This window comes from Vanellus vanellus (assembly GCF_965231255.1).
Source record: "Vanellus vanellus genome assembly, chromosome: 2".
Classification (NCBI taxonomy): domain Eukaryota; kingdom Metazoa; phylum Chordata; class Aves; order Charadriiformes; family Charadriidae; genus Vanellus; species Vanellus vanellus.
The window spans coordinates 141,578,732-141,605,916 of record NC_138906.1 but is presented as its reverse complement, the minus strand read 5'-3'; the positions used below and the strand labels follow the sequence as shown (position 1 = coordinate 141,605,916).

At 35.5% G+C, this 27,185-nt stretch overlaps 1 protein-coding gene across 1 annotated transcript in view; it reads left to right on the top strand.

Moving 5' to 3' along the window:
* The window catches only part of MMP16 (matrix metallopeptidase 16), a gene marked incomplete at both ends in the record, with an annotated part of 182,756 nt that overhangs the window by 103,380 nt on the left and 52,191 nt on the right, over nt 1-27,185 (top strand). The window contains one exon of the mRNA XM_082479026.1: nt 9,072-9,376. Coding sequence (XP_082335152.1) covers nt 9,072-9,376 — 305 coding nt within the window. The remainder of the gene's footprint in view (nt 1-9,071; nt 9,377-27,185) is intronic.

Here is a 27,185-nt window from a genome sequence, read left to right as displayed (position 1 = left end):
GCTCCTGGAACCTGTTAAATTTAAATTAATTAATGTTGTTCAGAATATATTTCCTCTTGGATTGTTCCTGTAATCATGGGTGAGAGGAACTCAAGTTGAAACAGTTCCCCAAAATTTCAAGATGGTGCTTCAAAGAAGTAACTTACTATTATAATTTACATTAATTACGTCCTTTTTGGCTACATATTATGTTTTGGACTTCAGTGGTAATTACTCGTAGAAAATATTGTGTGTGCAGACAGTATAAAAATTCAGATTTCCAGTATTGGGAAAGTCAGCATGGAATGGGCATTATAGTACATTACTTATACTTTCTCTTCCTCAGGGAATGCGGCTTTCTGCTTATTTGAGCTGGTGAATAAGGTGTTTGTTAGAATTTCTGTTTCTAATGAAGTTACACAGCAATATTACTTACTGTATCTTTTCTGCCTGATACAGTTCATGTCAGTGTACCTTGTAAACATTATTAGTACTTATGTTGTATACTAACATGACTTTTAGAAAGAGAGAAACAGAAAGTGATTATCTGAACCTCTTTACCAACCAGAAGAGTATAGGAGTGAAGGAGAATATCTAGAGTATATGGAAATTATAGCCCTATTACAGAACAAACTACAAAGATCTTAATGATATGGTCTGGATTCTTCCTTAGTGTTTTAGACTGTATCAGGTTACACAACGTCTGAACATTAGATAGAGTCACAGAAGAAATCTATGAAACCTATTAAGGGTTTTTTTTGTTTTTTTGTTTTTTTAATACTTAAGTTGGTGTTTACAAAGGCACTTATGAATCAAAAAAACATCACCTTCTCTTTTTCTAGGGAAATAAATCATGCGGTACTTTAAAGAAGGAGAAACAATGTGAATCAATAAAGCAATCAGCTTTGTAAAAATAGAACATAAATGTTTATACATCCTTTTTAGACAGAGAATTGTTGAATAAAAGGTCCTCCTCATCAGAATTCTGGGCATATTATTCGTAATTTTAACTCCAGCAATCAGTCATTGGTCAATCGCACAGATTATTCAGTCTGCAGAACACTTTTATGTATAAAATCAGTGAATGCTCTCTAAAAAGCCAAGCTTTGCCTTGAATTACAACCATTACTTAGAACTCATAATAATTTAAAATAAAAGAAAATAATAATTTAAAAGCATTCTGCTTTGTTTTTCTGTCTTGATGAAAAAAAAAAAAAAAACCACAACAATTTGATTGTTCAGCAATATGTAATAATTTAATTGGTGGAGGAGACTTAACTGTAGATGGACAACAGCTCTGTCCCAAACCAACTAGAATTAATTTAATCTGTTTCTTGACTTCAGTGGACACTGAGTCAAGGCCTAGATTAATGTCTTTTTCCTTTCTCAACAAGTTGGATACATCCTGGATTTCAGCTCTCCAAAAACTGACAGAAGATAAAAAATTTGGACTAACTTTATGCCACCCAGCTAAATGAATTAATGCTGGCTGGGAGCTTCAGTATGCAATGAATAGTCTTATCTGGATTGTTAACAACAGACTGTGTTATTTCTATGGTCTGAATGATCCATATTGTGTGGAATATGGAAAGAGAATTTTTCTTGGATGTTTAAATCCACACTGAAAAGTAAGAAAATACTGAATTAAGGAAAAACTTAGGAAATACCGTTCATTCAAAGTAGTGACAAGATTTTTTAATAAAATAATATTTTGAGTGTACTACTACAGAGGAACATTTAGAAAATATTTCCTGAATCAAGGAATTGCGCACCTTATTAATCATAGTTGTCACAAAGTCGGTATATTCTGAATTTCCTTGATTTCAGTTTGCTCATGGATGAGAAAAGATCAGCTCTGTGTCCATATTGAAATGATAACACAAGCTTTGAATTGTGATGATGTTCACACTGCATTTGTTTTTAAATATACGGCTATGCTATTTCAACATCAAGATAAAAAGCATGTTGTCTTTCCATTAAAAATGAAAAGCAGAAATAAGGGGAAATAATTATTATCCTTTTTATTCAGAGATGCCAAGAACAAATTTATGAATGACTGAAATGTCTGAAAACTTTTATTCGATACACTAGCAATATTCTATGCTTTAATTCAGCTGTATCTGGCTAATATAATTTGCAATATCCCAGAAGCATTTACAGGACTGGGCTGCACGTCAATAATTTTTTCTCCCTACATGTATGCGGTGGCTACAAGACTTTAAGACAGTGGAAACACCTAATTATATGCTCTAGAATCCTACCCGACCATTTTAAGTCAGTAACAAATTTTGAAGTTCTTAGCTCCTCTTTATCACGAAGTACACAGTAGTATAGAAAGTGCATACTGATTTATCTTGAGAAGTGATATCTCCAGATGCTGAAAGCATTCTGAGTAGAATGGTGAAGAAGTTTTCAGGGTTCTCTGAAAACAGATATTTTCAAAATGATCCACCCATGAGTTCTTAGCGTTCCTGCTTACATATTTTGCTGGAACTCTGATGATTTACAGCTACAAATCTAGAAAAATACTAATTTGTGCTAGAGAGACTGTTTGTTTCTACAGTAAACTGTTTGACTACCATAGAGTTTCAACCCCTAGGGACTAATGAGTCAGGGGTGCTATGATTCCTGATATTAAGCATTAGCTTTATGTAGTAAGCATGGATGCAGGATTAGATGCTAATTAAGGCTCTGTTAAACATACTTTTGTCATTATAACTCCATCTCTTACCAGCTTTCAATCAGAAATACCATTAAAAATGCAATTCTAATCAACCTGATGATACGTGGGAAAATTTCCAGTATCTATCTGCCTGATACCTGCTAGTGCCACTGTAGGCAATATTTAGGAACCTGAATAAAGCGGAATACTTCGGTTCCTGAGTGTTGACTTAATCATATATAACCCCCTGTTAAAGCTTGGTGCTTTCCCAAAGTCCAACTTAATAAAGGTAATGCTTGCCCTTTTCTTAAAGAACTGTGTTAGCAGTGTTATATATGCCTTATATATATATACCTTGGCATTTCTAACCTCTGAATGGAGGACATGTAAAATAGACCTAATAAAAGGAGATCAAATTACACTGTGGTTATTCTAAAATTTATGCAATGAAAAAAGTGTAGATAACTGTAATTGTGAAAGAGAATTCCAACATAACAATCAATTAATCCAATTAGTTATGCTTTTCAACAGTGTAATTAACAAAAATATATGCACTATATTCATTTTTAGTGTCAGTCTTTTTCATATAAAATTTGAAAATTGTAGCATGTAAGTTCTTATTTCTTTAATACTTACCTACGTCACCAGTCCTGAAATAATAAAATATCTGAATATCAATATGCTATAATTGTAATTGGTTATGTTGCATTTTATTAATTTTAAATTAATTAGTAGTAAATTAGGTCATGGGATTACTTAGAACAGCTTTCCTATAAAAGCATTTATCTGTCAAGTATTTTGCTAATCTTGGTTTCATATCTTGGACATCTCATCTTTGTCACTTCTCATCTCCTTTTAATGAATTACAGGGAGAATATTACCCATGAAAAGGAAGAGGCAAGAGAATTATAAATTCTTTCCAGCATGGCAGCAGTAGGTTGACTTTTAATGTGGTCACAGAAAAAGAAAATCAAAAGCAATAGTTCTGACTTGGGTTCTTGGGTTTAATCAGGTGGAGCAGGAGCTGCATGAACCAAGATCACATTTTACACGAGAAACATTCTTAGGTTACAGCTACAGAGTTAGCAAAGTGAGACTGGAAAGAAGTTGAAGCTGAGAACCCCACATCAGTGAGAGATTAATGAAGCAACTTGATAGAAAGCATCTCTAGAGAAATGATGGCACAAAATGAAATATACCTTTGATGAGAGGTAATCTATTAATTTCAATAAAGTATCAGTGGGATTAAAAAAAAAAAGGAAAAACTTTGGTCGAGTTTAGATTTGATTTACAGCAATGGCAACAAGAAGGTAGTTTCAACAAGTTATTCAAATTTAAGCTATGTTTCAGTTCATTTTCTCATGAATGCTTCATATCAAATACAGATGTATAATTGGCTTACGTTAAACAGATAACTGATTGCATCTTTTTAACTGCTCAGTTGAATTTCCAGCTCTTTTATCTTCTGTGCCCTCTCTTTCTTAGAATGGGGTTCCAATTTGTGACTTTGCTCCAAGAAAATCTTGGAATGTTTGAGAGAAATGGTATTTTCTCCATTTATATTTAATTGACGTATTTATTTTCTTAAAAAAAAAAAAAAGAAAGGATCATCTTGCATCATTATAATTACCTAATAATTCTAAAAGCACTCATTGCTATCCAGTCTAATTAGCACAACAAGGTAGTGAGATATTGTTAATTTTGCATTCTGGATTTAATGCACAAACGAGCATAGAACCAATTTAAAAACAGTATTTATTATATACACTGGAGAATAGAAGTATCAAAGTCTACAGGCCATGAAGAAGTCTGTCACTGAGTTATTACAGCTCTTGTGAAGGCCATTACTGCTAAGGTAAGCAGTAATAATAAGCTTTATGCATTTCGAGCTTTGTCTAACCTTTGCTGAACCACCTCTTGGATCTAGCTTGGGTCAGAAGAGTTGATTCTATATACAGAATCATAGCAGTTTACGTGAAACACATAACGATTTGTTCTAATGACAGCTCAGGAAGGAAAAAAGGAAATACTGAAATTCAATGGCAAATATGTGCTACTTAATATACTGCATTTAAATTTCAGATGACTGATTTTACACAGCCAAGTGAGGTATATCCTGACAGCCTTGCAAGGCTACTGAAGATATTGCAGCCAAAAATGTGTCACTGAAACAAGGATAATTTTTTTTAGAGGTTATTTTGGGGAAGGAGGGGGAGGGAAGGAAAACCCAAAGCTTTTCTAAAATCAATAGGACTCAGAATTTCAGGACAACGGTCTCTTCAGGTATCTGTATGTTACTAGTAACTTTGACTCTGAACTCAACTGTACTTCTGATGTTTTCTGCCTTTCTCTTATGTGTGTCATTTGAAGAAGTAGTGGAGACTGGAATTTCTGTTTAAAGATATATTTCTGAATTAGCACATAGTTGTCTTCCATAAAATGATTTCTCTGGTGAATTCTACAGTTTTATGCAAGAGTTATAGAAGTAATCAGAACATAAAAGACTCTGCAGGCATCTGTAGAAATAGCAAATCAGCGTGAAAAGTCCACATCACTGGTGAAATCTTATTCTTCTTGTGGAAGACATGGATTTAAAAGCTATAATGCCTAAAGTAACTATCAGGTTGAAAACCATGTTTTCATCAAAGAGCAGTAATAACCACAAAATATTGTATTCAATTGATACATTTCTGTAGTTGTCTAAGAATAACAGCTTTCAAAATTTATACAAAGCATCACTCAGTTTACTAGTTTGTAAAAATTGAAGTAGATATTTCATCTTATAGAACTTCTTTTGCTTACTAAAATGTTTTCCTTTTGGAAGTAATTGTATGTTCTTCAGCCTCTTTATAAGGCTGCACTGCTGGTCTGGTCATGGTCAGCACTGGATATTTCTCTCCTGATTGAACACCTTTTCTGTGAAATGATCACTAGATTTGGAGGTTAGGAGAGTAGTACTTAGGAAATATTGTTTTCTTATTGTGATGGCCTTTGTCTTGCTATGCTGCCAGCTTGCAATAGGAGTGGTTCTGAGTTGTCGTGTCCTCCACTTATTTTTATTTGAGCTCCATTATCTGGACTTGTTGAGTGTAAACTACCCAGTTCCTCTTTTTTTGGCACCGGTGACAGTTACCACTATTTCAGGTGACTGATGGCTTTAAGTTGTATAGCCGAATATAATAGGAGAAGTGTTCATGTAAGACTTTATTTGCTATTGCAGTGATATGTCTGAACTGAAGACTTCTAAGACATGAGTCTCTCTGGTAGTTGATACCTTCTCTGTATGGATTGATCTTCATACTGGACTTTCCTTTTGGAGGTTATATGTTCAACACCATGAAAGAAATGTAAAATAATTTGGATTTCATATGTCTACATTGGTGAATTATTCTAAGCAAATTTCCCAGTTTGACATCTTCAACATTCATGTTACACAAAATATTGGAATTTGCCCTTTTAGGATTGAACATGTCTTGTGTTAAACACATTAAAATGGATAATCATTTTCTGGAAATACTCATATTGGAATAACTACTGATTGATTTTATTTCTTTTAGAAGGTACATTTTTCAGTATAATTTCGCCCTCTCCAGAAGGTTGTTTTGGAAGCCAGAAATCTGTCTGGTGTTAATACAGAACTTATGCTTTGAAAAATCTTTCTTCTTGACAGTCAATCTTGAGATGTAGCGTGCTGTTTCAAAAGCAATTCAATAGGTGAATCCCCTGGAAAACGTCTCACATCATAGGTGATCACCTCTAGTTAATACATGTGAAACTAGCACTATGGCTCAAATTTTCATTTGTAATCAATGGCTAAAAATCCTGTGCACTGAAAAAGCAAGAAAATGTAAAGTGATAAAGTTTAAAATGTGAGTCAAACCCTTTCAGACCAAGTAATTAATCAATTTACTATGAATACAAAATTACAATCTGTGAAAGCAGATGAGAGCAAAAGACCATGCTTTTGCTCTGTTTACATGACCCCAAAGTGTGACTTTGACCCATTACTAAGATTCCTAAATATAAAACAATAAAAAAATTACAAACTGTATCTTTCAGATGAACTTTTCCTACATCAAAATACCATTTTTACTAAACATACTCTATTTTCTATGAAAGCCTGTTGATTCATTTGCTGTATTCATTATAGGTAGCAAATAACAAAGGCTCTAATCCTTCAATGAGCTCTGCTTGAGCCAATTTATGTGCTTTAGAGAGCACACCCGCAGGACTGACTAAGAGAAAACTCATCAGCTTTGTAAGTGGTATTCTTAGCATAGCAACAGGTTAACTGTTGTCAAGGTTTTGGTAGTGGCTAAGTGTGCCTTTGTGAGGTGTTTTGATTTAGTGCCTGGTTGTAAAATACTGTACCTTCTCGAGGGGCACAGGATGAGTAGTTTATGAACTTGTTAACCAAAGCATCTCAAAAGAGTATTTAACAAAGGAGAGAGCTTTCAGAGAGGGGCTCTGCAGGGATTGATGGTTGGTCCTGTGCATCAAATATTTTTTTTAAACACCTGAAAATGAACACAACACTGATGAGTAAACAACTATGAAGAAAGGACATCATACAAAGCGATTTGAATCACATGACATTTACATCATATAGGGTAAGGCTATGCCTACAGATCAGAGGACTTTTTCTCTCTGACCATGAGAACAGTACAGAGTACAGCAGTACATTGTAGTTCAGAGTCAGTTTTAAGAGAACATTGCAAAATTGGAGTGAGTTCAATAAAAATCACAGAAAATATTTAATAGACTGGATAAAATGTCTCATAATAAGAGATTTAAAGAGTTCAAACTTTTCATTTCAAAGAGACAATAAAAAGGTAATGACTGATGTGCAGAAATGGCTTTTGAATGTCTTTTTTTGGGGGGGGGGATGTTCTTAAAGCTCCTCTATGTGAAAGAAAAAGGCAGAGCAAGAAATAATGTTACAAGACAGGCAAACAAGAGAATAGGCACAAGTATGTTATGACTGGTTAAATCACCTTTGGATCAAGGGAAGCAGTGGATTCTCTAGAGTAAACTATCTTCTAATCTGCCTTGATATCTCTTTGGAACATACATACTCGCCATAAAGAAATAATGCTTTGTTTGGACTAGCAGTATTGGACTCAATACAAGAATATTTTTGAGTGGAAGTCAAAATAGGTAACTTCATATTTTCTACATGAGTGTATGAACAAAGTATTATGTGTGTGAAGTCAAATTTGTAAAATTAGACTTCAAGGATTTATTTCCATTTATATAAACTTACAATACCATATAATCAAGCACATTTAATGCACCAAACAAATCAATCATTCCAGGTTTATTCATGAAAATATTTTTGTTCTCCATTAACATGCCATGCTGTGTAAACTTACATAAATCTTACATATACTTTAGAACTATGTAATTTCTGAAATTTGTGCTGGACTTTCAGTCAAGCACATGTCAAATGAACAAAGAGAATATGATTGGAGCAGTTTCAGAACAGAGACAAACCTAACAGTTTTTGCTGGCCATATGAATCAAGTAAAAATGATGGAGGAAATTGGTCAGATCTGAAATCGATTATTGCCATTATTTTCTCAAATTCAATAATAAAAATAATTAAAGAAGTTTTTTTTTTTAAAGATGATTCCATTATAATTTACTAGTAACTTTGACTCTGAACTCAACTGTACTTCTGATGTTTTTTGCCTTTCTCTTATGTGTGTCATTTGAAGAAGTAGTGGAGACTGAAATTTCTGTTTAAAGATGTATTTCTGAATTAGCACATAGTTGTCTTCCATAAAATGATTTCTCTGGTGAATTCTACATTTTTATGCAAGATTTATAGAAGTAATCAGAATGTAAAAGGCCGTCGTAGCCTGTATTGAAATAAAAAGGCTTTGTTTCTGATAAGGAATTATCTATCCAGTTACAAATGCAACAAGAACTGTTTTTAAGGCTTTCTGAATAGTGGTTGGTGGTCACAGTATGGAGCTCTGCTGTTGTTAATGGGCTCACTAAGAGGTTAAAATTTCATTTAACTTGAAACATTTTTCTTTTGATCAGAAAAGACATGCTGTTCTTTAGCTGTGATGGATTCTAATTGTGGTCCAGGAGGTAAACAGTCAGTGGTTGATTAATCTGGTTATCCCACTGTTAAGAATTTTTCATTTTAAAATATTTTTAATCTTCTAAAAATAAGATTTTTGTACTGCTGAGAGTAACCTAACTAACATATAATAAGTTCTAGCGTAAAGGGCTACACAGATTGACACAATAATTTCACACCAGCTTGTTTAAAAATGCTCCTCTTAAAGGATATAATGCCAGACTAACATGTTTTATTAAAAGCACAGTGCTTTTAATAATAAGGGGAAAATATATGTAAGCAGTGCCACTTACCACTCTGTCACATTTAATCTATTTAATGTTTCTTTGTTTCTTTCAGCATCAAGAACGTCACTCCAAAAGTAGGTGATGCTGAAACTCGTAAAGCCATTCGCCGTGCCTTCGATGTGTGGCAGAATGTAACTCCTCTAACATTTGAAGAAGTTCCTTATATTGAATTAGAAAACGGCAAGAGGGACGTGGATATTACAATCATTTTTGCATCAGGTTTCCATGGAGACAGTTCTCCCTTTGATGGGGAGGGAGGATTTTTGGCTCATGCATATTTCCCTGGGCCGGGGATTGGGGGAGACACGCATTTTGACTCAGATGAGCCATGGACTTTGGGAAATCCCAATCATGATGGTAAGACAAGATTTCAGTTTACACTGACAAAACAATAAATGGCATGAATTTTCAGCTAACATTTTCATGCTTCCCCGTCCCTAAAGTCACATAGTTTTCTTTCCTGAGTTCGCATTACTTCAGAAACATCTTCAGTTGATTGGTCTATCAGATTCTGAGGCAGAAAAATTTCTGTCTAAATGTAAGTCACAGTATGAAAATGTGTTTCTCTTGAAAAACATTGAATTCTTCTTAGGAACCTCTGTGTTCCTTCAAACATTGTGATGTTGCATGTTTACGTAAACTACTTTAATTTTGAAATTGTTTGCCATATAGATCTTATTTAGGTTTAGGGAAAATGTGGAATGTTCTTTAGCATTGATATAAGAGAGGTCAAGAACAACTGAGGCTACCCACCAATACAGTGGATACTAATGTACCTAAAACCTAATCCTCTCCCGTTTTTCTTTATGGTGATGCAATGGCAGCATTTAAAGTCAACTCTTAAAGATGCCATTCCAAAAACAGAGTTCATGTTTCCCAATAACAGTTGAACATCTTTTGGAATTGTTAATTCCAACAATAATTCCGACATACTTAAGTTGTACATTCCCCGTAGTCAAATAAGTGACTGCACAGTGCAGGTGACATACTTAAAATTGATCAAATCAAGATTAAAGGTATTCTTTAAAGGTACTCTTCACAGAACTGTAATCTGGCCCTTTCTGAGCTCCCAGTTCATGTGACTAAATTACTGCCACTATCTAGGAAAACTAATTTAAAACTAGCCTTGCATCTCTGGAAAAGAGGATCAAAGAAGAGGTTTTGTGTAGACATATTCTGTGTTTGATGCTTTGACAGGTTTTGGTTCCAAGCAGCCTCAGATGTCCTAGTAAATCTCTCTAAACCAGTTACATCGAGTTTGAGTGAGTCTCTCCAGCAAACAATGATGTACAAAAGAGGATGTTTCTGGCATACAAAAGACAACAAGAAGAGCAGAACTGTGTATTTCAATGTTACACTGAATTTGTGAACAATGAGAGGCTCTATCTAATTCCTTTCCTTTCCCTTTATCACCTGAGATCTTCCAAGTAAAATCCAGAGCTTTTTATGCAGCAGTATTTGTAGCCTGGAGTTTGCAACAAAGCTTTAAGTTAATATTTCGGGAGTATAAATATGGTATCGTGACTGTTCTGATGGTGCAATACTTCTGCAGTGCCAGCGTCAGTGAAGCGAGTGCCGCGTACTGCACTCTGAAAGCCCTTAGTAGCAGTCTGGGTTCAAGGAGCTTATTTCTTGTGGACCAAGCCCTAGATTCTTTACCGGAGCAAAATCTGTGGTATTGCACTGCTCATATTTGCCCTTTTCACAAGTTTAGCTCAAAGAAATAACAGTGGGAATCTTCCGTTTGTGCAGTTCAGGTACATAGTCAGTCACAACAGGGTGAGGCTAAATTAAGGTGTTTTTCTCTCAGTGGGAGACCAACACTGCACATAATGTTCTGTGGTTTTGGAGCTATTACTTCAAGCACTCAGGAAAATCTACAGGCACGTGTACGTTGAAGTCAAGGTGTCAATTTAAAATGTGGTAACTCTTTGGGAGCAGTTTCACATATGGATTCTTTTAGTCTGGATGAAAGTGTGCAAACTTCTGGCTATCTCCCTCTCTAACTAACAATTTGCAGAATGCAAAAAGCCACTCGTGTCTTTATATGCCTTTTTGTGGTTGAGTTTTGTAGAGCAGTTTTCAAAGGCTCTTTCTTGTATTAATGAAATTTAAGATATTTTGAAGGAAGAAAAATCAAGTGAAAGAAAAATGAGCCTATTGCTAAAAATATGCTTTTATGTGTCTTAGAACATTAACCTTTTATAATAAAAAAGTTTTGCTACCTGTATCATGAAGGTTTAATAGGTGTTACTGAATATTTATTTTGCAAATTTAATAGCTTATGCATTTTGGTGTGCCCATATGTACTTTTTTGAAGGAGTCGTATTCCTGTTAGAATGGAATAGTCAAGGTAGAAAACCCAGGATATTTTATGACTGGAAAATTTGTGCATGATACATGACAATTAAAATAAATATCTTACCAACACAATATTTCTGCAGAATTTTGGCAACTCCTAGTTTCATTGTTGAGATGGTATGAACCGTGGATCTTAACTCATAGCTATTGTCCAGAGAAAAGCCTTTTGTCATGGTAACTCTAGAAATAGCAACGTATATGCAGTTGATCTGTATATGCAGAGTGCCTGTTTGTCTGATTGGTGACATCCAGTTATCAGGTAGGCCAAGTTCTGCTGATGATCTCACTGCATTAGCTTATATCTAGGAATCTTGAAGGGATGTCCGGATTTTCTTTTTGTGACTGGAAAAAATTTCCATGCGGAAAAAATAGACGAGCATGCTATTTGGGATTGACAGGAAGAAAAGACTTACAGCTCTCTTAAGCTGCCTATCACCTTGAGCTCAGTCTCAGAGCACAGAAAAGCAGAAGGTTGAAAAATATATTTATGAACTTGGCTATGAGTCATTTTTCCCATGTGAATGTAATTTTTTTTAAGGCTCATTGCTCCAATAGTCCAATAGTCATCTTCATGTAGTGTTATTAGAAATCCAATAGAAGGGGAAAAAGATTTGGTGATTTATTTTTATTTTTAAATTAACTCTTGCCCCAAAGGGCTGATTTTCTCGGATTCCTATTCTGTTATCCCAGAATGATTTGAAAACACAGACCAACTTGGTTATTTAGCAGCAAAAATGCAAGTATAAGTTCCTCTTGAAAAGTACTAGCCTCATTTTCCACCTTGTACTGTTCTGCTAATGAAAACAATTTGCATACTGTCTACTTCAGAAAAGGCAGGCAACTTGAAATGCTTTCATAAATTGCTATCCTTTTAAAAATAATATTCATTCCAAATAAGGAATGATATACATATTCAGTATTCTGACAATAGTTAATTCCTAAGTTAATTTATCCTGAGTAGTTAATTGCAGTGTCTTCATACATTAGGTTTGGTGTTTGGTTTGTGCTTGGTTTTGTTTGTTTTTTTTTTTTTTTTTTGTTGTTGTTGTTGTTGTTGTTTTTTTCTTATCAAGTTTGCTTGATTTTCTTGTGTTTTGCTTGGTTTTAATAATGTTCTAGACTGAAAGTTCCAGTAGGAATACATCATCTCCACAGTGCAGTACTACTTTCCTTTGTTCTCACTTCAGTGGTATGTTTTTGTGGATCACAGACTTATCTTATCAACCATGTTTGGGGGAAGATATCTGTGCTTTGACTGCTCCCTCATTCTGAAGAATGAATAAGAGTCTTGTAGGAGTAAAGGCTAATGGGCCCGTTGCTTGGGGAAAAAACTCCTGTTGTACAATTTAACACTTGCAGGCTCACTAAAATGATGTATTTCTTTGCTTTCATAATGCCCTGTAAGCAGAGCACAGCTGGAACCTTAACTACAGCTGAGCTGTAGAGGTCTTTTCTCTGAGTTTCCTTCCGTAGTGCTGCAGATGATGCCAGAGTATTGGCCAGAAAAAAAAGACAAGAAACAACATCAATGGAAGCAAGGACAGAATTTCTTTTGCTAGGGAAGGAGGGATATACGTGAGGATAAAAGGTGATTGGTGTTTTTTTGCAAGGTAGGGAAATGGTAGTCTTCCAATACTTCGGACAAAGTGTTTGTATGCATTAGACTGTCGCCTTCCTCCAGTCAGCTTTCATGTTCCACTTGTTCTTTTAGGACATCTACTTTTCAAGTTGTTCTGTGGCAGTAGGCTTTTTCCACCTATAATAGACCCCATTTCCTTTATGGTCTGCTTATCCAGGCTTCAGTGTGAGATGAGAGCCTTAGGTTTGTAAATTATTTGGGACAGCATGGTTTCTTCATGCATCTTATGAAGTACCTTGTGCTCCTGGGCAATTCAGCTAAAACTCAGATTATTCTGGTAATTAGCAACTATAGTAGAAGAAGAGGATGGAGGAAACAAACACTGAAGGTGAAACACTGTTCAGGAATAGCAAATCAAAAAGGATAGGAATATCACAGGAAAACGTTTCACAATATGTACCCTTAAAGAGGTAAAAAGAGAAAAGAATAAACAGGAGATGAAGATCAAGTTACATAAGTAGCTATCTGTAAAATTAGCACTTATTAAAGAAAAATTAAATCTTTATTTTCATATGAACTTAAGTGCTAGAAAGAAAAATAAGTGGAGAGAAAAAAAAAGGGAAAGAAAGGAATCTTAATGTGCCAGGCTTGAGTCTAGGGAGAGATTTCATTGTTCCCAGTACTCCAATACATTTAGGTGATATATATCACCTCATTTTTTGAATGGAAAATTTATGGACAGTGAATAATGTAGCTAAATCCAGAAATGGACAATGACTTCTTGCTAAGAATGGCAATATTTCTGAGATATTGTATTGTCAAAATCCTCAACAAAAATCTTTTTCAAAGTATTTTTTTCAATTGCAATATTTCAAATCACTGTGATGAAATTCAAAGTCACTGCCAGGGAGCAGGGGGGGATAGGGACTGTCTCTGTTGTAATTCTTCTAGTAGCTAGCAGAGAAATCCTGTCCTGTGCCCTGTCTTCCCGTACGAAAACTGAAAGTGGTGTTCTTGTTAGCCTTAACAGGCTCTTGTTAGCCTCTCCCACATATTATCTTTATCTGTGCATTATTAAATATGCAGCATTGAAATTTTTTGATGCACTGCAATATACTTAGAGGCTGTAGCATCAGATTCTGGTAGAACAAGTAGCGTGCTAGATTTCTGGAAGATCTGCTTCATTATGAAGTTGTTAAGCCTTAGAGCCTATAGTGTCCTCCTCCTCCCCTATCCTCCACATTACTGCAGCATGATAGGCCATACACGTTCACAGGGTCTTGTAGATAAGATGCTTTCCCTGTCAGAAGGCTGTCAATTATTGTTTCTACTTATACTCTCCATATTTTGTTCTAACTTTGAGCAACAGCCTTTTGAAAGCTGTTAATAATGTCTGCTGAGCCTAGATGTTTTCTACTGGAAAAAAATGGAAGGTGTATTTCCACAATGATGCAATTAGGAATAGGACTTACCTTGTAACTCTGCCTTGTTAATAGCATGTAGTATTAAAACCACAAAAATTTTCAGTAGGCCAGTTTTCCTATGTATCCTTCAGAAAATACAAATTAGAAAGAAGTCAAAACACATATACAGGACTCACTAGATGTTATTTTATTGCCTCGTTCCTGTGGCAGAAGGTTGCCTATGATCCCATAACAGAATTTTGAGAAAAAGAGGAGGCAATATTTGATCTAAGAGCTGCTAAATGCAGTCTACACAGCGGGGGCTGTTTCTGCAATAATGAAGTAGATATACGTCCCTTATTATAGGATCATTAGCTGCTGTATTTTGGACAGGAATTGTTATTTGCTTGTTTGTTTTTTTGTTTGTTTTGGGTTTTTTTTTTTGAGGAATCCCTTGTAAGGCCTTGGAGAGGACAAGAACTATTCTCAGTTTAGTTTGTAGTTTTCTCAGTATTTTAAAAGTGGACTGTTTCAAAAGCTAAATGGATCTCAGACCCTTCACCATTTCTGAAGTAAGACCCAAGAGAGGGACAGATAGAGTCTGAAAACAGCCTTCTGAACAGTGACCTCGGTTAAAGGTGTTTCACCTTCCGAAATCTGTGTATCTTGACTAGTTCTGTTGGCAAACCCTAAGGGCCATTTCATGGATCAAGTGTGTTTAACATTCTGATATTCCCTAGCAATGCCAACCTGTCAAAGTCAGGTTCCTGAATCAGTGACTATGCTCAAAAGTTTCATTCTGGCAGATAGTGGCAGGAGAAGAACTGTGATGAATTTTGCAGTTAATAGTCACTGCTACCTGCATGTTGAATGAAACACAGACTATTACTATCAGTTGGGAATAGTGATTGAGATGTATCTGTTCTTCTTCCTCACTATTGCCTTACATATTTTCCACCAATCTCTTTTCCCTAGATTTATTACATGATTTATTAGAAACATAATTCTTATTAAATATAGGAAACCTCTCAGAATTCTAAAAATTATGGCAGAGAGAGCAGAAACGAAGACGTTCAGAGAAAGGGCCATCATGGACGCAGATATATGCACTATGTTCTAATAGCAAGCAAAATCCTTTACTAATACATATCATCATATATTTCATGGCCTTTTAACTTATATATTTCCTTTTTTCACCTGAGAGTCTATGAAAACATTTTTGCTATCTGTCAGAAGATAAACATCTCTAACTTAAGGCATAAACTCTTGCCTTTATTTCAAGAATTTCATTGGTTTATCAAAATTGATTTCCCATTTGTCTAGCTACATGCACTTAAGTTAGTTCAAACCTCGTTTAAAGCAGTTATTTTTTCTGGGAAATTACTGAATGCATCTAAGCCTATTTAAGGGAGTGTTAAACCAGTTTGAATGGAGGGTGCACTACTTTTAACTAGATTAATTTAAGATTGACCTACTTACAGAAGTGCAGCTTTTTAAAACAGAGCAAGATTTAGAAGTAGCTCTTGGGGAAAACAAGGATTTCTTGGGAGCTTAGATTTCAAGCACATTAGACACGATACTTAATGTACCAATTACTGGCTAAAATCTGACCATAGAACTGTGTCTTCCAGTGGCAGAAAATATTTGGCAACAGCTAAGTTTATGTTCTCCTTAGATAAATGCTGTAGATCCGTAACAGTAGTTTGATGCTCTTATCTTCATATTCATATCTGCAAGAGAAATAGAAAACAAAGTAAAATGCATCATTTTTTTTTTACCTCTGTAGCAAATTTACCAAGACAGCTACTGTACCATACTGAAATACTGCAGAAAACTGTTCTTCCATCAAAGACTATACAATAAATAATGGCAAGTGAAACTCCATTACAGAAGTAATAGATGTTTTTAGAGTAGTTACATTTAAATGTAAGGGAACTATTACCACAGAGTACTTACATTCATGTGGAATATTTGTAACTTATATATACATGAAATTGGGCTTTGGGAAAACAAACCCAAAACTTCAAGAATTCATCTTTTTTTTTTTTTTTTTTTTTTGTTAACTCTCCAACATTCAAAAAGTTATTCAAATTTTGCAGGCAATAAAAAGAAAAAAAACAAACCTGTCACTTTGTACCATGCTGTTTGGAGATTGCCAAGTAAAAGCTTCTTGGACTTAATGAAAATACAGTATTTAGTGTAATGTACTTGGACTCTAGTTAGTGCATAGATTCTGCTGTGGGCATTGCGTTGGCAGCCAAGAAAAATTTATGAAAATCCTGATCTCTGAACTGCATAGATCAACTTGTAGTAAATTTCTTTTGGCTGACGGTGTGGTTGACACAGTGCAGGAGATATATGCTGCTGGAAATATGAACCAGTGGAGTTGTGAAAACTGAGTCTCCTAAGGGAGCTCTGTGTCTCAAACTGTGCTCATGTCGTATGCGGTGGTTAGGCATAAAGCAAGCCAAGCATTTCAGATTAAAGGAAGGTCTTTATTACAGTATTAGTGTGACTTTAATTTCATAAAGCATAGTGCTCTTAATTGATTTAATGAGCTCTCATCAATATCAAATTTCATCTGTATCCAAGCGGCGTGACCTTGCAGTCGCCACATGCTTGTTTTCCGGTTCTGTACTAGGATAAATATGTAGAAGATTAATATCTTCTTTGAATTTGTATTATACTTGTGTATATACTGTTTAACACAGAATTGCCAACATGGGTTCAGATCAAAGGTTATCCTACAAAATATCCTATCTCCAGTTACGGCTACTGACAGATACCTAGGGAAGAGAATAAGAGAAGGGCAAACATATGGCAACAAAACCCCAGCATACTCCCTCTTAGCTTCCAGCAATCTGCAGCTCATTGAATTTCTGAGCCACAGGCCATATTTTTGTGTTTAATAGCCTTTGAGGGATTTCCTTTCATGAATTGGTGTAATCTCTATTTGAACTCATGTAAGCCTTTGGTATCCACAACATCCTGTGGCAATGCGCTCTATAGTTTAAGCAGACGTGAAAAACTACCTCTTTCTGAATTTTGAACATGCCATTGATAAATTCCCTTCAGGTAGACTGGTGCTTATATTGCGAGGAGGTAATTTCCTAATCATTTTATCTATACCACTCATAATTTTATGGGCCTCTGTCATATCTTGTTTCCAGGATAAAGAGACCTAGCCTGTTGAGTTACAGCTTTGTTTATATATAGTTTAAGATTAAGGAAGCACAACTTCTATTTTAAACTGAATCTATTTGAGTGCAAAATGAAAGAATTAGCAATATTATAAAACATGGCAAAAGCCAACTATTACATTTATAACGTCACACGATGGTGAAGATGTCGGGATAATATTTAAAAGAACTTTGCAAGTTGCAGACAAATGGAGTAACGATTGATTCTTTTTGTTTCACCATCCCCCCTGAAATCCAATTTAATTCAGGAGTCAACTAACACAGATGACACTTTCTATTGCTAAACCTCAAAGCTTCCAGTATTTAAAAAGCAAACCAGTCTTTCCCCGTCAGTAAGGGCATGTTGTGCTGAAAGAATTTAACGGGTAATCTGTCCCTGTCAAACCTTCCACGGATTACACTTGGTTGGTGTGCGTATGCCCACCTTTTCCATATCCCGTCACCCCAAGACCTTACATAAAATGTTAAGTCTGAAACATCCAGTGTCTGCTACATAAAATCTGTCCTTGAAAGTATTATCATAGGATGCAAAGCTGCACTCGAGAATAGAAAGATCCCTTTCAGTTGTTGAAGAGATGGAGAATGATTAAAAAATAAACCGTCAATGGCCCTGGCTGGCTTGCGAGGACTCAGTCGTTAGACATAGGGCTATACAGACAGGAGAAGAGGATCTGGCTCCTAGACCCCATTTACTGGCTGGAAAGCAGATGATGGAAAGTATGAACTGTTGGCAAGGTAATGACCTCATTTTTATTATTTTGGGGGAGGAGTTTTTTAGCTTTCATGGAGCACCCTTTCAGCTTTGAGAAAAGCACTTCATTTACATGTCATTAAAAGGGAAATCTGTTAAACGCTGGCAGTCAGTGAAAGTAGTCTTATGGATATATCCAGCCCCATGTTCTAGATGTGTGTTTAGCTGGCTGCTACATCCCAGGGGTTATCAGTGTGCAATATCATGCTCTCAGCATCCTTCTTGGCCTAAAATTGCCAAGGGCGCTATTAAGCAAACTAAAAGAGAAGCTGAAGAATATGTCAAGAAGACAGACTTTGTGATATTCTTAATTATAACGGAAAGGTAGACTGTTACACACATCTTACATTGTGCTTTTTGTGTCTATAGAAGAAAGGTTGTATTTACACTGGGGCTTAATAGCCAAACAGAGATGGTCATAATGCAGGTCGTAAACCAAAAAAGGTGGTGTAACCTGAGCCACTAAATTGCATGTTCCTTCCATCATGGTATAGGTAAACATAGATCATCGCAAGCCTACGTGGAGGGGTTAGGGCCGTTGCAAACTCAGTTATCCATTCAAACTGCAACTGGAGGTTATTTCCCACGTACTAGGGCCAGTAGAACAAACTGTTTGCATTTGCCATCTGCCTCAGTTTGTGATCAGCCAGCCTATCTTGCTAATGAAAAGTGTTAAAATGAAGCTGGCTGACTCTGCATGGAAATAAATGAGGAAAGTTCACATTGTCTGTTACATCAACTTTACTGCCAAGGAAACCTCTAGCTGAAAGGCAGAATGGATCCTTGCAGACAATTTTGGCAACAATTGCACCTACATTCACAGAAAAAGAACTGCCATGTTTTTATTTTTTTTTTCAAAGATGTCTTTGTCTGAAACAACTGTTTATACAACAATGAAGATAAGTTTATCTTCCCAAACTGGATTCATTTGGACAAACACTTGAATTAGTATATTAAGTGTACTAAGTTAATATGAGGAAAATTAGCTGAAAAATGTTTGTTAAAATGATTAATAAGTTGAAACTAACAATGTTGGGACACCAAAGTGTAAGTACTTCCAACACAATGTTTTTTGGAGTTGTTTGGTTTTTTTTTTTTTCCTTTTTTTTTTTCCCCTGCAGTATGTTAGAAAATATCATTGGGGAGGCTTTTTTGTTCAGGCAAACAGATGTATTTTGAATGAAAGTATACATAAAATGTTGGCCAGCTGCTTCATGATTATTTTTATTATTCCATAACCCCTCACACATGGTTACTGTGTGGGAATGACAAGGAAAAAAAAAAAAAGTAACACCTCACACACAACAAATAAATAAACCTAGCTCCTACCTTAACCTTTTCTCCTCTTCGAAAGAAGCTTAGCAGACTTTATATTTGAGTCCTGAATCTAAGCAAGCTTCATATAGTTCTTATACATGAGAGAAAGTTATAGAGAAGGGGGAAAAAAAGGAAATAATTTAACATATTCAGTGCTTTTTTTTTTCTTATCCCCTATGCATCTTTTTATGTGTTCTTCATCAGCTTACAAAAGGGAAATATTTCCTTAAAAGGTGTGATATAAAAATAATACTAATAAAACAAATGCTAATAACAAATAAACTACCTTATGACCAATGAGATTTCACACCAGAGACTGAATTTCAGGCTCTTGAAAGATTACTTGCTATGGAGAGCTTGTGAAAAGCAATACTCTTAGTACGTTGGGTTAAAAAAAGAGAAAATCACCTTTATTATTGCAAATAAGTCAAAATCAATTCACAACTAAAAAATCACCTAATGAATTAATAATTTGATTTTTTTTCTTTTCAGTTTGATCTGCTAGTAGAAATGATTTAGGAAAGAGAAACTATCTATGATCCTCAAATTGTCCCTTTAAATGCAAAGTGTCATTTCCGTCATTTAAAGCAGGCACCAGGCTTAGCACTCCAACTTCCATGTGATCCAGAGATCTTAGAATCCCTCTTTGCTGCTAGGACCACTTAATGGAGACTTTTTCACTAAAATAGCAGCTTTAGGAAACCTGACTTTTCCCAAGGATGTTCTATAGAATATTATTAAGTGCTGTCGTCTCCTTTCCCCTTCCTTTTCAGGGGCAAACAGAATCTGAAACATTATGTTGCCAATTACTATGGATGTTGTCATGGTTTCCTGAGAGAATGAGACAGGAATTTTACAGTAATTATCTATTTATTTATATATTAGGCAGAAATTTAAAGGATTGTTGTTGCAAAAGTAGAAGAATAGAAGATAATCCTAAAATATAAGATAATACTATATATGACTTTTTTAGGAATAGTATATGACTAAATAATGAAAGATTTTCTACAATATCTCTATTCTGAAGCCTAAAGAATAATTTGCGTTCTATCCTGACAGTTCTTCACTTCAAATGTTTAAACCATATGTTCTTGAGGCCAAAATGTTTTTGATCTATATTTAGACTCCTTCCTAAGTGGCTTGGGCTTCAAAAAGTGCTGAGCAGCTAACACCAATACCTGGAAATATCTATGGCTAAAACATCAGGTTGGGAAAAAAGATGAAAACAGAAAAATCAAAAAGAACCAGCGAAATTAAAAGAACAGTATTGTTTTGTGCAAAATGTTTTGTTGTAGTGGACAAGGTTAAGTCTCTAGTTCAATTCTCCCTGTTTTTGTGTATGTGTCACTTAAGTCCATATCTTGTACTTTTATAATTAATGTTTTGCCACTGACTTAAATGAAAAGACTTAAGTCAGAAGCCAGAAGACTTGAGTGGGTGGAATTAATCTGACCATATGTTGATGTTTACATCTGAGTTAATCTCATAGAGTCCCTTTAGAGTTAGAGGCGACATATATTGCCTTCCCGGGTAAGATTTGTCGCATCCTGAAGTAGGAGTCTAAAATAAACTAGATGAATCATGTCCTGAAATACCTGCTTCTCGTCACTGGCTGTGAAAGGTGCAGGTATAGACATTTGTGTTAGTTTTCTGTAGCTACATGACTTCCACCAGTGATGCTGAACCGTATGCAATTTCAGATTAAGGGAGAACTGAAGTGATAAGTACTTCCGATTAACAGCACCGACTGGGGTCAAAAGAAATCTGTCTCAGCAGCAGAGATGTCTGTTTTGGGAACAGTTATAGATTACACTCAGAAGAGTTAATTACTGGTGTAGGCCCTCCCCTGTCCCTCTCGGTGTGAGCTCCTATTGGTCTAAATATGGTAATTCACAAAAGGATTGAACCACTTAAATTTTGAATGCGTAGTTGGTCATATCATAATGTGTAAACATACTTTTAGTTTCCCTTTTCTATGAATCATACAAAACACCTTTCTTATGATGCAGTTTAGGAACTGATAAAATGTAAGTATGAGGAAATGGGGTTATCACTGAGTATTCAGGAAAGTGGAGATATGGTAGTGACACAGGATTAACGTTGCTAGCTGTACTCCAGCTAGCAGTGCTTGCAGAAGCAGTAAAAATATTAAGACCTGGGCTTCTGGAAGAGTTAGCAACTACAATATATAACAGCTCTTTTCTGTTGTTGATGATCACTTGTGTTACTGGCCATGGTGGCTGGCAGAGGTGGAGCGGTAATGGTCCTGGACCTGTTTGAGCTTGGGATGTGGCAGAGCAGCTGTGGGAGCAGTGTACCCCCAGCAACTCTGCGCTCAGCTCCCTGCTTTTCACTGGGAAGCTCTGGTGTGAGAGCCATTAGAAACAGGACTTCTGACATTGTCCCTTCTCCCTGCCTGCCAGCCGCTATCCTCCGAGGCTTGGGTCCTGCTGAGCTCCTAACTCACGGAAGGGAAAGTGTGCCAGGATTGACCTCTGCCCTTTCTAATGTTCCCATGTCCAAGCTCTCTCGCACTTTGTCAGGGGCAGCTAACTCCTGCCTTCATCTTCCTCTCCAAGCATCCTCTTCATAGGCTTTCCTCTGCCGGGAGGCCCAGGAGGATGGCTCGGCACCCTTTGCAATCTTTTGTCCTGGAGGCTGCCCCTCCACGGCGGGTGCTGAGGCATCTCCATGCCAACAAGTGCCAAGAGTCACTAGTGCCAAACTGACATTTTTCTCTGAGTGCTGGAGAGACTTACAGCAGTTCCTCTACCGAGAGTGAGACAAACAGCTGTATGGATATGCCCATTCATACTAGCAGTTTATCCAATAGATCAGAGCATTTCATATGAGTAAATTTCAACAAAGTAAAACCAAAGTAGATCTGTCTTTCTGTCACTTTCTTCATACATATGATCCCCAGTTTGAAGTTATCTCAATTTAGAAAATGCTACACACTTGGATCAGGTCTCCCTTTGAAGTCTGCAGACTTCTTAGAAAACATATCTGCTTTTCAGATCAGAGAAATTTTAATGATTTTTTTCCTTCTCCTAATCACTTTGCCAATTAGGATTCAAAATTTCCACTTCTTTTATCACCAGTCCAATGGAAAAAAAAAATAGACAATTCTATCTTGACATTTTTTTCTTAATAGGAATTAAACAATCAAAATAACAGTGAAGGAACAACTGTTCTTATAAAATTCTTGAATATATGTACAGCAGTATGTCACTTTCGTTTTAAAAAATCTTAAGGTCATATGTAGGTGTTAAGTAGATACAGTGATAGGGTAAGAATAATAACCTGGTTTTGATGGCTTTAATGTGAGTTAAGTTAGAGGATAATATAATTACTTTCAGTAGTTTAACTGACACAGGGTAAAAATTTATCTCTGCAGAGAGCCAACACAAGTTTTGCACATAAATTAAATTCTGTGTACATTCTATTGTGGGGATTTCAGTGATCTGTAAGACCCTTTTCAGATTTCTGCCCCATGGCAAGTTATATCTATTGCGAATATTGGCAACGTGACTTTGACCTTCCATCCTAGTAATTACACATACTTCTTTATAGTAGGACACACAGGATATTAGGGGAAATGAAGGAAAAAAAAATAATCATCCCTTCAAAATAAAAGCAGCTGCGGTGTTAACATGTCAGCATTTTAGCTGAGTGGCTTAGAGACAAAACCTACATTTGGTTTTGTCCAAGGCAAGGATTTGATTTTAATATGGACTTATGCACAATTAAGGTCCTTTTATGTTTATTCTCATCCAGAGTGGCACTTGCTCAGGAGCAATAGAAAGATGTCCCTTCCCTTCACAGAAATGATCCTCAGGGACAGGACCATGGAAGGTAGCTAAGAATTGTGTGATACATGCCCTTTTCATGCACATATCCAAATCTTCAACCCCAGCATGTCTTCATTCTCACAGCCTTTAGAAAGGAGTTTTAAATACTTCTCCAGTTTATTGTTCCCACAGCAACAACTAAAAACAGGAACAAAGAGAATATAGGAAAGCATAAATAGATAAGGCTGGCAGAGTATTTGCAGCATTTGTAATTGCATTGAGACTACTGGAAAAATAGAAAAAATGTTATTTAGCAACCTGGTCATTTGTAATGTTATAAGAATGACCATTGTATTTTCAAACATTTTTACTGGTGTGAGCTTGCTAAAAGAAATTAATTTATGAAGATCTTTTCTAGCAAAATGCAAAATTCCATTATAACTTTAATTTATTTAAAATAATTATTATATAATGATGACCGTGAAAACACCCAAACCAAAACTTTTCTGTCTGTTAGTCAATACGACTTTATTACTAATAGAATGAAAGTGCCATTTGAGAATAGTATACAAATATAGTAGTGCACCTGAGTGATGAAGACGTTAATCGCAGGAGCTAGAGATTCAGCCTAAGTGTAGTTTTTCTTAGTTTGTTAGGTTCGCTGTCACAACATGGTTTCCTCAAAGCATGAAATGAAGCCATAAGCATTATATCTGCAGAAGGAACATACCATCATATTTATACATTTTTGGGAAGCAGAAAGCTCTTGTGTTTTCTTTACCTCTCCTGAGATCATCTCCAGCTGCTTCACTTCACTCTCTTTGGAAAAGTTGGTATTGATTCGCTACTCAGAATAGTTTGCAAAATTTTTCAGTACTAGTGATTGAAACGGTGAGAAACAAAGTGGAAATATCCTTACATCCATGCTTTTTTAGAAAGAAAATTAAGAATACATTAAGTAATTAATTCCACCCATTTCAAGCAATTTACTAGAAATTTGTAGAAGGTACTTGTCAATAAATGTAAGTAATAAGGCAGAAATTCTTACCTTTTGCATATCTCTGCCTTCTAAAGTACAGGCTGATCCGTATTATAAAAGAATGTGGGCTCCTTTCAAATATGTTAATTATTGGGCATCTGACTTCTTCTAAATTATGCCCATAATATGCAGAAACAGTAGAATACTGCCAGAAAGGACACACACACCTCTAAACTCACATATCCTTATCATATCTCATCAATCATCACTGAGTCACCTGAAGACAGTCTTGCCCTATAGGAATATCCCCTTGACAAATTTAAAGCAAGCAAGTTTAAATTTCACACTAATCTGTTGATAATTTTTAAATGGAATACTTTGTCAAAAATACACACGTGGGTGTAGGTATACTAAATTATACACAGAGTATATTAGTACATACTTTGTATATAACAAACTGCCTGTACCTCCCCTTCTCTCTGCATATATGTATATCAGTAAGTCAACTTGCAAAGATTTTAGTCTATATCTTAGTATATGTAATAATAGAGTGAAAGAAACATTTTTATGTTATTCTCTTCTGTCACAATGGAAAAAAGACTAAATATATAGATATGTTACTGAAAAATTATTTTTTAAAATGCAGTGTGTACAAAATAGATGCACTAAGTTCATACAGAAAATGGGTATACGATATATGATACATTTTTATTTAAAACCACAAAAAATTAGTTTTGCTCTTCATTTTTCAAAGCTACTGCACCATCTCAGCTCCATCTTTTAGCAAAACTTTCTTTCCAAAGTAACTACCAAGCGCCAGTGGCAATGGCAGAATGTTGAGATAATGTCAATCAACTGTATATGATTTCTTAGACTAGAAAATGTGGCACCTTTGTTTGGGTAAGAGTATGCCTATGATTTATATTTAGGTCCATGTATAGTGTCTGTATAGCATATATATGCATATATGGTGCTTATGTAAGTACATGAATAATGTATATACTCAATTCTGATGTATTGCAATAAGGTCAGAGACAGAAAGAGTCTTCTTTTATCACTGACTGTCAAAATAGCACATTCAAAATTATGTCCTATCTACGAAGAATAATAATAATGGAGATATAAAACTTTTTGTTTTGGTTTGGTTTTTCTTTCTGTATGCTATGTAGAGAAAGAACCTTGCTCTAAAGTCTGCAACGTTTCAACTGGTTAGGATTAGCAGCGTTGGTTTGATGACTCAATCATACAAATGAACAGAATACTGAAAATGCAAATTCTAAATACATGGGACACAAGTTCATGCATAGCATGTGTGTAATATTTACTGTAAGCTTGGATTTGAGGCACTGTCTTGTTGATAATAGGGCTGTAATGAAAGTCTTTCTTGCACAGATTTACATTTCAGATTCATATGGATTTAATCAGAAATCATCTATCTGCATCACATGAAAAATTAAGTAGAATATTTTTTGGAAGAAACAATGTATGTCTATTTAGAAAATATTTTTGTATTTTTCCAGTGTGTTTGAAATTTGAAATGAAGTTTCTAGATTTTTTGTCTTTCTCTGGATGAGAAAGTCTTCAAAATTGAGGTCATGTGACATTTAAATGATGGATAACTCGAGATCACAATGTGTTGTAGAAGTTACTGTCACATGGCAAGTGAGGTGTCATTTAGTGCTGCATTAAAAAGATGGCCAAGTGTTGAATCCAGTCTTGCTAAGCCATTAGGGTATTGCTTTTGTAAATTAAGTTCACATACCATTTAAAACAAATGAATATCTTCAGAACTATGGTTTCTTAATAGCTTGCTGTGGACAAACGTATTAGCTTTGTTTATCTGTAGACATGAAAATAGTGTATATATAAGCTACAGGGAAAGGCTTCCCCATACACCATGCTCCACAGTGCTGGCTGTTGAATATTTGATATATTAATACATATTTATACTCTTGAGTTTGGGCAGTGATTGTAAAGTCAGGCAGATTTAGTGCCTAAAATAGTTTATAGCCTCAGAGAAAAGTGTCAGTATAAAAATAATCAGTTTGTCTTAGTACTTTACACACAGTAAAGTTTCCTTGTGAAATCAAACTTGAGTTATAATAAGAAAAACAATCACAATCTTTTTGAGTTTATATCCATTCTATTCCAAATCTCCATGCTAATGGGGAACACGAAAACAGAGATGCACAAGTTAGGGACTCGTGGAATATATTTTCCAATATTCCTCTACTACTCTATAGATAAATATAAGATGTAACTGAGACTATCACAATGAATATTCACCATCATATATCCTGCAGTGGCAACTTTTAATTTAAAAGTCATCGTAGTCCTATGTAGTTTAACTCTCTTACTCATGACTTATTAAAGTTTTGCGACGGTGCTTCATTTTGCCAAACGGACTGAAATATGTTTTTCTACCTGGGTAATGCATACTGAAATATAGAATCATTTGGGATTCTCTCCTTCAATGGTGGGGACTGAAAATGTTTTAAAAAAATTATGCAATGTCATTGCCATAACAAAGCTAGCCTGAGTTGATATGAATATTCCCATGCCTTTACACTCCTTCATCTTACTCTGCCTACCGTCCAAGGAACAGAAGTTGTCCTACTATCAACCTTGCAGTCACAAGTGGACTTGTGTGCAGCCTGGAGTGAAAGAGTGAGCACTCAGGGTTATCCTTCTGCACTCTCAGTAGCGAGTTACAGTAACACTGAGATGCTTAAGGCAAGTCTTCTCCCGAAAGCAAAGAGGGACTGAGTAATTGTTGCCTAATTGG